Consider the following 13,417-nt stretch of genomic DNA (forward strand, 5'->3'; position numbering starts at 1 on the left):
ATGCTTTCAGTTCTTTAACAATAGTAGATGGATAAATGTCAGTATATTCAAGAACCCTATTATGAAAAGAACAAATTCAAAATATTAATATATGCGAAATCCATAAAAGTAACGTATCCTGTATGATTTCACATAAAGTCCAGAAACAATAAAATTAAATTACATTATTTGGTGATAGCTAGGTGCCAAAACTTGAAAGACAAAAAAAAGAAAAAAGACATCATTCAGGGTATCACCACTCCCTAGCATCAAAGGAGAATAACGACGGACTCATCCTGCAATATTAAATGGATCCATCCAGCAACATCCTTGTGAGCTTTCTATGAGCATCCTTGTGAGCTTTCTCACAACATCCTTGTGAGCTTTCAAATATAGGCTTAGCTTATACTTGGCATAGAATGTAATTTTTATTTTTTCGTTTTCTTTTTTTTATAGAATTTTTTTTTTTTTTTTTTTTTGAGACCCAGTCTTGCTCTGTCACCAAAGCTGGAGTGCAGTGGCACGATCTCGGCTCACTGCAAGCTCCGCCTCCCAGGTTCACGTCATTCTCCTGCCTCAGCCTCCCGAGTAGCTGGGACTACAGGCGCCTGCTACCGCACCTGGCTAATTTTTTGTACTTTTAGTAGAGACAGGGTTTCACCGTGTTAGCCAGGATGGTCTCGATCTCCTGACCTCGTGATCCGTCCGCTCCTGCCTCCCAAAGTGCTGGGGTTACAGGATTGAGCCACCTCACCCGGCCAGAATGTAATTTTTAAAAGTAAGAGCCAGTGAAGGTAAGGAAAGAGGCTAGGTGAGTACCATCAATTCTTGGCAAGTGGTGTAGTCAGGGACTACCTGGGGAAGAAACCTCAGAGGATAGTTTAGAACAAGACAAGCCAGGGTTGCAAGTGGGGTGAAAAGGCACCTGTAACAGACCAGGAGACACAGACGACAGAAGGCAAACCTGAGGGGGGTGAGGGATCAGGGACGGAGGGCCCGTCAAAGGGCAGAACAGGAGGAGAGAGACTTTCTGCTGAGAAAGGAGGGGAGAATGCTTTCAGATTCACAGAAGTTTGGGTAGCACATAAATGGAAAGGGAAGCCTTAGTTTCTGCTTTCTTCAAGATATTAAGAATCAAGGTCATCTGCTGAGCCAATGTGGGCCTGGAGTCGAACCCTGCCAACACCGCACACAGTGACAACAGAGCGTGGCATGACACATTGCCACCGAACTCCCTGATGTACAGTGCAGTCAAAAAACAAAGCGGGCAGACAATGCTTCCAACTGATGCTTCTTGGTGCTTCTCAATTAAGGAATGCATGACTTTTCTGAGTACTGCGTATGTGAAAGAAACCCAGTGAGCAATCCTAATCCCTTAAACACCATGAAATTCATCACCATCTCCTTCCTGGCTTACCAGGTGTTCAGCAAAACAATAGCAACAATAATGCAAAAGCCTAGTAAGATGGTACCATTCAGATAGAAGCCCAGCATCCTGGTGACAATCTGTATCCAACCTACCTCATCATTCATGAAGTCTCCTCGAAGCTGTCACAGAGAAGTGGCCCCAAGTGTCAGCTTAAAGCACACAACAGAGAGTTGTCAACATACACAGGCCTGGTTGGGCTTACCGATTGAAGGTGTTCTCACTGAAAGCATACTTCTCCAGGCGAGTGAGTGGAGGCAGGTTATCCTGGCCTGGAATGTCCAAGAAGGCTGTTACTCTCATGTTGTCACAATCTGGACCATAGTCTTCAAATCCATCTAAAAAGGAAGAGTGGAGTGGGGGGAACCCACACTCAAAAGTGTGTATCAACTGTGACAAGTCACACTTGGGCAAAGACATGGCCTTGTGGCATGCGTTCTGCCTTCACAGCTGAAGTCTCTAAGAATTGCAACGTTGAGAATTCAGCCAAAATGAAATGGTCAGTTGAAGAACCCCATAAGAAAAGTAATAGGTACCAGAGTAACAAAGAACAGCCGAACGCCTTTCTTTTAGTGCAGTCTGTCTAATGCATGAGTGAAGGGAACCACTCCCCTACTGAAGAACTCAGCAAGGGAGCAGATGCTCACCTCTAAGCAAGCCCTGCTGTTTAAGAAGCCCTGCTCACCACGCAGGGCTGTGCAAACAGGTTAAAGCAGTTGAAGGAAAAACAAATCTGTTTGGCCTTGTTAGCAAGACTCTGACAGAAAGTCCACTCCACATCTGTTCTGTTCTAAACGTACTCATGTAGCCTCATAGACGCCATGACATACATTCCCATCCATCCATATCTGTGGCCCCACAACACCCAACCACACCTCTCCACACAGGTATCCAACAAGTTCCTCCAACTCCTTCTGGCCAAAAATGAGCCAATCATCATCCTTCCTCTTCTTCTTTTTTTTTTTTTTTTTCTCTGAGACGGAGTCTCACTTTGCTGCACAGGCTGGAGTGCAGTGGCCCAATCTCAGCTCACTGCAACCTCTGCCTCCCGGGTTCAACTAATTCTCCTGCCTCAGGCTCCCCGAGTAGCTGGGATTACAGGCATGTGCCATCACACCCAGCTAATTTTTTGTATTTTTAGTACAGACAGGGTTTCATCATGTTGGCCAGGCTGGTCTTGAACTCCAGACCTCAGGTAATCCACCTGCCTTGGCCTCCCAAAGTGCTGGGATTACAGGCATGAGTCACCATGCCCAGCCCCTCTTCCTCTCCTGCTCTTTTCCCTCTTGTGCAGTGGGTAGTTGAATTCATGGGCTCTGGAGTCAAACACACCTGGAACGGGATGAATCCCACAACTACTACTCACTGCTGTGTGGCCAGAGTTCGTCACGTCACCTGTCCACACTTCTGTGTTCTCATCTTGAGGGTGGGATGAGACCCCTCCCTTGTGCCATCAGGATGCTGGAGTAAGTGGGACCACGCATGGGAAGACCTGCAGGATCTGGCCGACCTTGACATTGTTTACCTCCCTTCACTTACTCCCATGTTTCACATCCCCCACAGCATTCTGAAGATCTGTTCCCTATCTACTCTCTCCCATTTAGACCTAAGGTCTCAGCTAGGGTGCAGCCTCTTCAGAATGGCTTGCCTTCTCACTCTCCTCACACCTCAAGTGCCCTGGTGATGGCAACCTGTGCCAGCCTCCTGCAACATGAAGTTCACTGTTTATCTGCAAGAAGTCCTTACACAATAAACGCTCCTGAGGGCAAAACTGTGTCCAGTTACTGTTGGATTCTCCAAGCCTAGCACATAGGCTTGGTAAAATGCAGTCTTAAAGTAAATTTATTCATTATATGTTTAATGAGCACCTACTATGTGCCCTGGCACATTACTAAACGCATAATGAGTAAATTCACTTTAAGACTATGCATTTTACCAAGAATGGTCTCCAACACCACCAACCACTGAATTAACTTAATCTTTCCATCCACTCCATAAAACACACTGACTAACCCCAGGGCATAATGAACACTCAGAGCGAAGAGGCTACTCTCTAGGAATAACAGTGGTAAGGGGAGTTGTTGGGATGATATTGATAATAAAAATAATAGCTACATTTTTTGAGTTCTTATAACAGGCCAGGGACAGGGAAGTAGCTTTCACATGTGATTCAGTTCCCACACCAACTCAACCAAGTAAGATTCTTATCCTCATTTTACCGATAAGCAAACCAATACCTAAAGAAGTCAGGCAACTTTTCCTCAGTCACTCTCCCATTTTGCCCTATCCAGAAGGAGGCTCATGCACAGCTATTCCCAACAGGAGTTACCTGCTTACTAAAAGTCAGGTCCTGTGCTATTATTTCTGAATGTTAGTTTGAATTCTTCAGAAAGATTCAATAAAAATGAGTTAATAAAATACAGCTGTCAAATTAGGAGTAGATAAAACAAGCAGAAAATACTGTAAACACACTGTAAAAAATGACAAGGGCTTACATTTGCATTGCCTGACATATAAGTCTTCTCACTCCATGTAAGACAGTGAACCTGGAAATGTAGATGAGGCCTTATGAGTGTGATCTATTGATGAAGGCAGAGGGTCCACGTGCCAAGCAAGGCAAAGCCTTGGCTCAGATCACCAGGTCAGCCTATGAATATTCATTATTTGATTAAAATTAGAAGTTTTAGAAATGTAGCCATCTTGGCCAGGTGCGGTGGCTCACGCCTGCAATCCCAGCACTTTGGGAGGCTGAGGCGGGTGGATCACTTAAGGCCAGGAATTCAAGACCAGCCTGGCCAACATGATGAATCTCCATCTCAACTAAAATACAAAAATTATCCAGGTGTGGTGGCACATGCCTGTAATCCCAGCTACCTGGGAGGCTGAGGCAGAGAATAGCTTGAACCTGGGAGGTAGAGGTTGCAGTGAGGCGAGATCACGCCACTATACCCAGCCTGGGTGATGGAGCAAAACTTCATCTCAAAAATAAAAAAAAAAAAAAAAAGAAATATAACCATCTTTTTTTAAGAATCCCTGATATGGCCAACTTTTTCTATTAAGCAGTCATCTTCTCCTCCCATTCCTGCTAGAAAAGAGGCCATCACTGAAAGGATAAGGCAGGAGGGGAACTGCCTGGAGTTGAGAGCTAATTATCAAGAGGACTCTTGCTATTTCAAAGACAGCCTGGCAGAGTTTGTGCCCAGGTAAGAGAAACACACCTGGCAGAGCCCTCCCTTCTCCCACTCCCCCACCTAATCTTTCCATTGCTAACCTAGGAAAATAAACATAAAGAAACAGGCTGCTGAGGACTTCCCTGAGGCTAATTTTGGCAAAATAACAGCCTTAATAGTTAGTTCTAGAAAGGTTAATCGGCACCTGCTCTAGAGGTGGAAATGCATCCCTCCTACCCCTCGCCCTGAAAACTGGTATGAAAAAGTAGAGGAGTGCTACTAGGCAGGTAGAAAAACCAAAGTCAAAGGCAGTAATGGAAAACGGTTCAATCTAGAGATGACAAGTTTGTGCCTAGTACTTACTTTTCTTTGAACATGAACCACATTTTCCCCCAACTAATTCTTTTAGGCTAACAATATGAGCTTATTAAAAATTTACATTGTATAACAGCTACTCAGAGAATGTTAATAAAGAATTATACAGTTACAGAAAAAATATGTATGACATAATCAAATATGCCATTTCTGTGCACAATAGCTGCCTTGGATGAACAGGTCCACACTGGGTCATAGCCAAGCCCAATGACCAGAGTCACTGCATATGAGCTATTTTCAAGCACCTCAGAGTCCTGAAGGAATAGGCAGCCTCGATCCCACAGATAGTTATACAGCATCTGCAGGCCCAGGCTGGAATGGACTTGAAAACATTAAGTTTAAAGCAGTAGTTCCCAAGCTTTGGGGTAACAGATAGTTTTGGAACCTGAAAATATCTATAGTCTAATACATTCAATACTTTTCATACAGGATCATGGGTTTCAAAAGATCTTCTGAGGACCACTGTGTATTTTATGGGTTGAGAACATGGTGTTTTAAAGTAACAGAAAATAGCCAGACACTCTTCAAAAAACTGTCTTTAGTCAGACAACTAACAAACTTAGCAATTAGTTCTACCAAAGAATAGATGTTACTGGAGAATATTAATGATCCTACCACATTAACTATATAAAACTACACTATCAACAAGGAAATAAAAGCTATGTATAAGCCATAAAATAATGAATAATAATTTACCCTTCTTGGTTACTTCTATAAAGAAACTGTGCTAAGAGCTTTCTGTGTAGTAGCAGTAGTTTGTTAAATCTTGATAAAAACCATATTAATCCCATTAAAAAAAATAAAAAACAGACCAGGTAAGGTGGCTCATGCCTGTAATCCCAGCACTCTGGGAGGCTGAGATGGGAAGATCGCTTGGGCCCAGAAGTTGGGGATCAGCGTGGGGAAGAAAGCGAGATTTTGCCTCTAAGAAAAATATAAAAACTTAGTGGTTGTGATGGTGTGTGCCCGTGGTCCCAGCTACTCAGGAGGCTGAGGAGGGAGGATCATCTGAGCCCAGGAGGTCAAGGCTGTAGTGAACTATGATCACAGCACGGCATTCCAGCCTGGGTGAAAGAGTGAGACTCTGTCTCAAAAAAAAAATTAGAAAAAAAAAAGCTCAGAGAAGTTAGGAAAATTGCTACCCGGAGAGTGGCAGAGTCAGAATTTGAACTTGGTCAGAATCCAGACACTGCATTGATCTATACTGCTAGAGAGGAAACCTACACTTTAATTTCAATTTTCAAAGAAACCCCTCCTAACTGCTGCTCCGAGCCTCAGGTGCAGGGTCCTTCCCTTAGTCCTGCAAATGCACCAAGAACCTTCATCTCGATGACTCTGTACCTGCTGTCCACTGCCTGGGACTCCCACTTCTCACACCCTCCCTCCCACCTGAGCTTGGGTGTCAGTGTCCAAAGCGCCCTCCCCACCCCCCAGGAGGCCGGGCTCCGGACAGCCTCTCCTTCCTTCCAGACCATGTCAGGCCACCTCCCAGCTGCCCTGGGGCTGCGAGAGGCCCTGTGGCCCCAGGGCCCTGTGCTGTCTCAGACCTGCAGCAGGTGCTCCACAGCAAATAGTTAACTAAAGGAATGACCCCACCAAAAGAAACTTCCGTGAATAAAAACAAATATTTTTTAAAAAGAATGTTATAAAACAGAATCACAAAGAAGAAGAAACCTCAGAACATGCCTTGATAAACTCTCATTTTATAGACAGGTAAAGAGACATTACCCCAAAAGACAACAGCATAGCTGGGATTCTTAGAACCTGAAGGTTCTGCATGCCAGGCCAGTGTTCTTTCAACAGACAGGCAGAAAAACCAACTCGGATGAAGGCTACAAGAACAACAAAGCCAAAGGGAAGAGTTATGGTCTCTGAGGTAATTGACGGGAAAAGAGAAAGACTTCAGTTTCCAGCCAAGATGGCTAAAGAAGGATCTGACATATGTGTAAGTGGAGTCTCAAAAGAAGAAAAAGAGAGAAAGAGAGAGAGAAAACACAAAAGAGATGAGAAGAAGAATCGCTATAATTTTTTAAAATTTGGTAAAACCTATAATCCTACAGATTCAGGAAACTTAACAAATTCAAGCAAAATACACATAATGAACTATCACACAGGGCACATCATAATCAATTGCTAAAAACCAATGATAAAGAAAAATATTTTTAATTGTTTTATTTTTAATTGACAAGTAATAATCATATATGTAAGAAAAAACCCCTTAAAACTGGTCCAAGAAAAAAGATACATTACATAAAAATGCAGAAACAAAGAAAGAATAACAACTTTTCTCATCAAAAACCATGCAATGAAGAAGAAAATGGAAAGGTATTGTGACGGTTAATACTGAGTGTCGACTTGATTGAAGGATGCAAAGTGTTGATCCTGGGTGTGTCTGTGAGGATGTTGTCAAAGGAGATTAACATTTGAGTCAGTGGGCTGGGGAAGGCAGACCCACCCTTAATCTGGTGGGCACAATCTAATCAGCTCTCACCGAATATAAAGCAGGCAGAAAAACATGAAAAGGCAAGACTGGCCTAGCCTCCCAGCCTACATCTTTCTCCTGTGCTGGACGCTTCCTGCTGTCAAACATCAGACTCCACGTTCTTCAGTTTTGAGACTCAGACACTCAGACTGGCTCTCCTTGCTCCTCAAGCTTGCAGACAGCCTATTGTGGGACCTTGCGATCATGTAGGTTAATACATATACATATGTATGTGTGTGTGTATATATCTCTCTCTATATCCTATTAGTTTGGTCCCTCTAGGGAACCTTGACTAATACAGATATGTTTAAAATACTAAAAGAAAAAAACCATTAACCAAGAATTTTTTTTTTTTTTTTTTTGAGGTAGAGTCTCACTCTGTCCCCCAGGCTGGAGTGCAGTGGTGCTATCTCGGCTCGCTACAAGCTCCACCTCCCGGGTTCATGCCATTCTCCTGCCTCAGCCTCCCGAGTAGCTGGGACTACAGGTGCCCACCACCACACCCAGCTAATTTTTTGTATTTTTTTTAGTGGAGATGGGATTTCACCATTTTGGCCAGGATGGTCTCGATCTCCTGACCAAGTGATCCACCCGCCTTGGCCTCCCGAAGTGCTGGGATTACACGGGTGAGCCACCACTCCTGGCCTGATTTCTTAACACTGTACAATGTCCCTTTTTTTCCCTAGCAATATTCTCCTTTTCCAAAGCTTACCGTGTCTGATGTTAATATATACACTCTAGCTTTCTTTTGAAAAGCTGAAAAAAACGCATTGCCAGCAGACATGTACTACAAGTAATGCTAAAGCTAGTTCTTCAGAAAGAACAAATATGATCTGAAGCCACACAAATATAAGAGGAAGACCAGGAATGGCAAATATGTAAATAAATATAAGCAATGCTAGTTTATTTTCTTTTTTTTCATTTAAAAACATCTCTTTAAAAGGTAATTGACTACTAAAATGAAAACAATGGCAATGCAGTGGGGCTAATAGCATATGTAGAAGTAAAATAGCAATAAGGCAAGAAAACAAAATAAAAGGCATTCCGATTAGAAAGGAAAAAGTAAAACTATCTTTATTCACAAACAACATGACTGTCCATATAGAAGATCCCAATTAACTTACAAAATAACTAGAATAAGTGAGCTTTGTAAGATTATAGGATACAAGTAAATACACAAAAAACAGTTGTATACTACCCAAAGCAATCTACAGATTCAATGTAATCCCTATGAAAATAACAATGACATTCTTCCCAGAACCAAAAAAAAAAAAAAAATCCTAAAATGTATATGGAATCAGAAAGACCCAGAATACCCAAAGCAATACTGAGCAAAAAGAAGAAAGCTGGAGGCATCACGTTACCTGACTCAAAATGTACTGCAATGCTACTAACCAAAACAGCATGGTACTGTCATAAAAACAGACATATAGACCAATGGAGCAGAACAGAAAACCCAGAAGTAAACCCACACATTTATAGTCAACTAATTTTCAACAAAGGCCCCAAGTACATACACTGGGGAAAGGACAGTCTCTTCAGTAATGGTGCTAGAAAAACTGGAAATCCATATGCAAAAGCATGAAACTAGACCCCTACCTCACCAAACACAAAAATCGAATCAAAAAGGATTAAAGACTTAAATCTAAGACCTAAAACAATGAAACTACTAGAAGAAAACACTGGGGAAATGCTCCAGGACACTATTGGTCTGGGCAAAGATTTCTTGAGTAAGACCTCAAAAGCCAGGCAACCACAGCAAAAATGGCCAAAAGGGGTAACATCAAGCTGAAAAGCTTCTAGATGAAAAGGAAACAACAAAGTGAAGAAGACAGCCCACAGAATGGGAGAAAACATTTGCATACTACTCATCTGAAGGGGTTAATAACCAGAATACATAAGGAATTCAAATTCAATGGGAAAATAAACAAATAATCCAATTTTAAAATGGGCAAAAATAGGAACAGACATTTCTCAAAAGAAAACATGAAATTTTAAGGATACCATTTATGATAGCATCAAAAATACGAAATTCTTAGGGATAAATTTAACAAAATCCTATGAGAAAAATCTTAAAAGAATGTTGAAAACAGTTATCCCACTTTCAGAAACCAGAAGACTCAATATTGTTATGTGTATTATCCTCAATTTACATATAAATCCAATGTTACCCCAATCAAAAGCCTAGCACTTAAGTTTGTAGAAATCAAAAAGCTGATTCTAAATTCATATGGAAATTCAAAGGACCTAGAATGCCAAAACAATTTTGAAAAAGAAAAATAAAGCAGAAACATTCACAGTTCTTGACTTCAAGACTTACTATCACGACACTATGATACCAGCTTAAGGATAAACACACGCATTAATGGAACATAAGAGAAAATCCATTAAGAGATCTAAAATCTAAGTTTAATTCATTTTTTACAAAGGTGCCATGGTTATTCAATGGGGAAGGGACAATCTTCCAAAGAGTATTAGAATAACAGAATAAACGTGGGGAAAATGAACCTTGGTCCTTATGTCACATAAAATAATTAACTCAAAATCTGTCATAGACATGAATTCAAAACATAAAACATTAGAACTCACAGAAGAAAACACAGGAAAATATTTATGCTCTTGAGCAAGGCAAAGATTTCCTAGAGTACACAAAACATAACAGAAGATACTAATGAATCACATTTCATCAAAACTGAAAACTTCTGTTCTTCGAAAGAAGAAAATGGAACACTGAGCCACTGAGAAGAATACGTTTGTAAAACATGTATCTGATAAAGAATTTGCATCCAGAAAACACCAAAAAAATTCTTAGAGTCTGATTTCAATAATAGGTACAAGACTTGAGTCTCACCAAAAAAGATATACAAGTGTGTCGTTAAGCACAGGAAAAGATGTACAACATCATTAGTAATTAGGCAAATGTCAAAACCACAATGAGATAACACTACACACCCACTAGGAAGGCTGAATTTTTTTTTTTAACTATCAAATATCTCAGCAAGAATATGGAAAAACTGGATGTCTCATACATTGCTGGGGGAAATGCAAAATGGTATAGCCACTAAAGAGTTTGGCAGTTTCTTTAAAAAATAAATATATTTATATGTGACCCAGTAAATCCCACACTCCATAGGTATTTACCCAAGAGAAATTAAAACATGTTTACACAAGGATTTGTACTTGTATGTTCATAGCAGCTTTATTCACAATAGCCAAAAACTGGAAATAAACAAACCCATCAACTGTTAAGTGGATAAACAAATTGTTATACATCCATATAATGCAATGCTTCTCAGTAATAAAAAGGAATGAATTGCTAACATCTACCAACACAGGTGTATCTCAAAAGCATCATGCCAAATGGAAGAAACTCAACATAAAAGATTTCATACTGCATAATTCTACTAATATTCTACTGTATTCTAGAAAAGACAAAAATACAGTCTGTTTAGCAGATCAGTGGTTTCCTGGGCTCAGGGTGAGGAACATGTGCTGGCAAAGGGGCACAAGGAATTTTTGGAGGGGCTGGGAAAGTATTTTATCCTGATTATGGTTGCATGGTTGTGGTCACACAATCCTATTTGTTAAGACTCAGCTTAACAAATTAAACTGGTGAATTTCATTGTATGTAAATTATACACCAATAAAAGTGACTCTAAAAAAAACAAAGATGAGCAGAAGTTGTAACAGCTGTCCATTCTTCTACACATTCTGAGCTAGGTTTTGTGGAGGCTGGAGTGAATCTACTTGGCAAGTTGCTGGCATTGCTGTGATAAAATCAACCCTTAAGAATATCAAACTCCCTTTGTTCTGATTGAACATTTAGGAAGTAACCTTGTGATCTTAATTTCCTTGAAAACCCCAATTAAGATCCAGAGAATGCTAGATAACTCATAACTCTTAACAGCAGTGATGAGACTACAGGGAGCTGCATGGCCTTTAGGGACACCTTCCTTTCACTGTAAAGATGTCCAAGAATATACCTTAAAACTGCCAGAAGATTGATATTTGTCACTGAGGTCCTATTTGCTCCTCAACAGTGCTGGGAAAGCACTGTCAACTTCCTACTCTAGACTTTGTCCAGTGGGATGCTACTGACCTATGAACCTGAACATCAGCCTTCCAGGCAAATATTTATCCCAACCATAACAAATAATAAACTGACATTCTGATTTCTATTCTAACATCAGTCCCCAGTTTCCCTCCCCACGGTCACTGCCCTAACCCAGTGTAGTATCCAGGAGGAGCATGGACTTTGGACAACTAGGTTCAAGTCCCAGGGGCTGAGATCTCCAAGAACACGACAGTGGAGTTGAAGAGAATGGAACTCTCTCTCTGTCTCTCAGACACACACACACACACACACACACACACACACACAGAGGAATTGCAACAAATTTTTTTAAAACATAGAAAAGCAGGAAGGCAAGAGGAAGGAAGGACATTCCCAGGGCTAGAAAGGAAGACAGAAATCAAAGTGATATCCGTCGGCAAAGGTTGACACTCTATTGCCAACACTGAAGACCTACATACAGGTCCCTATGACTGGATTTCTGATGCCCACATGGGGAGAAAAGCTACAGAGAGTGATTTGAAATCAAGGCCCCGGTATAAGACAGCTGTGGAAAGGGAACTACAGTGAGGGTGGGAGTAGGAGGGGAGTGGGAATAGGAGAAGGGTGGTCACTTGTGAGAAATCAGAACCACAGGCCTGCACAGCCTGAGTGTAGAGTCCAAATTTACACTACACACAAAGTGCAGGAGCCCCAAGCCAAGGTACTAAGAGGATACCGTCAAGACTCATTAAAATTCCAGGTATCCTAGCAGAAGCAAACAAGAAACTGTTCTAAAGAAACACTTTCACAACCCAAGGCCCATGGAACATCATAAAACAATCCCTGAAGACAGACAGACAATAAAAAATTTCAAACTACACAAGGCTGCAAACCAGCATCTGAAGAGTTTAGTAGATAAGACAAGAGAATCACACCCCAAGATTAGAAATATTAGAAAAATCTAAAAACATTATCAAATAATTATGCCTCAAATGAGTATGATTTCTAAAATAGACATCATAATAAAAGGAGGAAAGTGTGGGCGTGGGTTAAGCATGTTTGAAAAAAGAAGTGGAAATGAAAAACAGAGATAATGTAATTAGGATTCCACTAACCAGCTTAAGTAGCAGTTTAGACACAGCTAAGAGAGAGTTAGTGAGCTGGAAGACTGATCTGACAAATTGTCCAGAGGGCTGCACAGAGAAATAAAGAGATGAAAAACATAGGACAGCAATTAGGACACATGAAAAATAGAATACTAAGTCTAAGTTAAATCCAACAGGAATTCCAGAAGGGAAGATTTCTGAAAATAGGAGGGGAGAATATTTAAAGAAATATATCTAATAATTTTCCAGAACTGAAAAAAAGATGAATATTCAATTTGAAGAAGTACAAAATAATTAATAAGAAATCCATATGTGGATGTACTGCAAAATACCAAAGGCAAAGAAAACCGGAAAATTAAAGATTAAGTACCAGATTTCCCACTGAAAAGATATTAGAGGCATAATTGTAAAATCAATAGGTGTGTGGGACCTTGAGTCAGAACACCTCATTCTGAAATGTACCACTGCCTCTTATCAGAAAAATAACCTTACCTCTTTGACTGTCTTACCTCTTTGACTCTCAATTTCCTCAGCTTAAAGTGGGTATAACAATGCCTACCACAGACGACTGTGATAGTGTAAACTAAACAATGTACGATAGACAGGCCAGGCGCAGTGGCTCACATCTGTAATCCCAGCACTTTGGGAGGCCAAGGCAGGAGGCTCACTTTAGCCCAGGAGTTCGAGAGCAGCCTGGGCAACATAGTGAGACCTCGTCTTGTCTCTACAAAAAATTTTTTAAAAGCCAGCCATGGTGGTGCATGCCTGTGATCCCAGGTAACCGAGAGGCTGAGATAAGAGGATTGCTTGAGCCTGGGAGGTTGA

The 13,417-nt window shown here is 41.0% G+C and overlaps 1 protein-coding gene across 17 annotated transcripts in view; it reads right to left on the bottom strand.

The window, feature by feature from the left end:
* LOC699403 (serine/threonine-protein phosphatase 4 regulatory subunit 1) overlaps nucleotides 1-13,417 on the bottom strand; it is an 85,346-nt gene that overhangs the window by 52,640 nt on the left and 19,289 nt on the right. For 11 of the 17 annotated variants that reach the window (XR_013400071.1, XR_013400076.1, XR_013400075.1 and 8 more), the window contains exon 3: nucleotides 1,611-1,743. The exons of the other annotated variants lie outside the window; for them this stretch is intronic. Coding sequence is in view for 5 of the 11 variants with exons in the window: in XM_015148719.3 (XP_015004205.3) it covers nucleotides 1,611-1,743 (133 nt within the window). In the remaining 6 variants the exon portion in view is untranslated. The remainder of the gene's footprint in view (nucleotides 1-1,610; nucleotides 1,744-13,417) is intronic. 17 annotated transcript variants of the gene reach the window in all.

This window comes from Macaca mulatta, chromosome 10 (genome assembly GCF_049350105.2).
Source record: "Macaca mulatta isolate MMU2019108-1 chromosome 10, T2T-MMU8v2.0, whole genome shotgun sequence".
NCBI lineage: Eukaryota > Metazoa > Chordata > Mammalia > Primates > Cercopithecidae > Macaca > Macaca mulatta.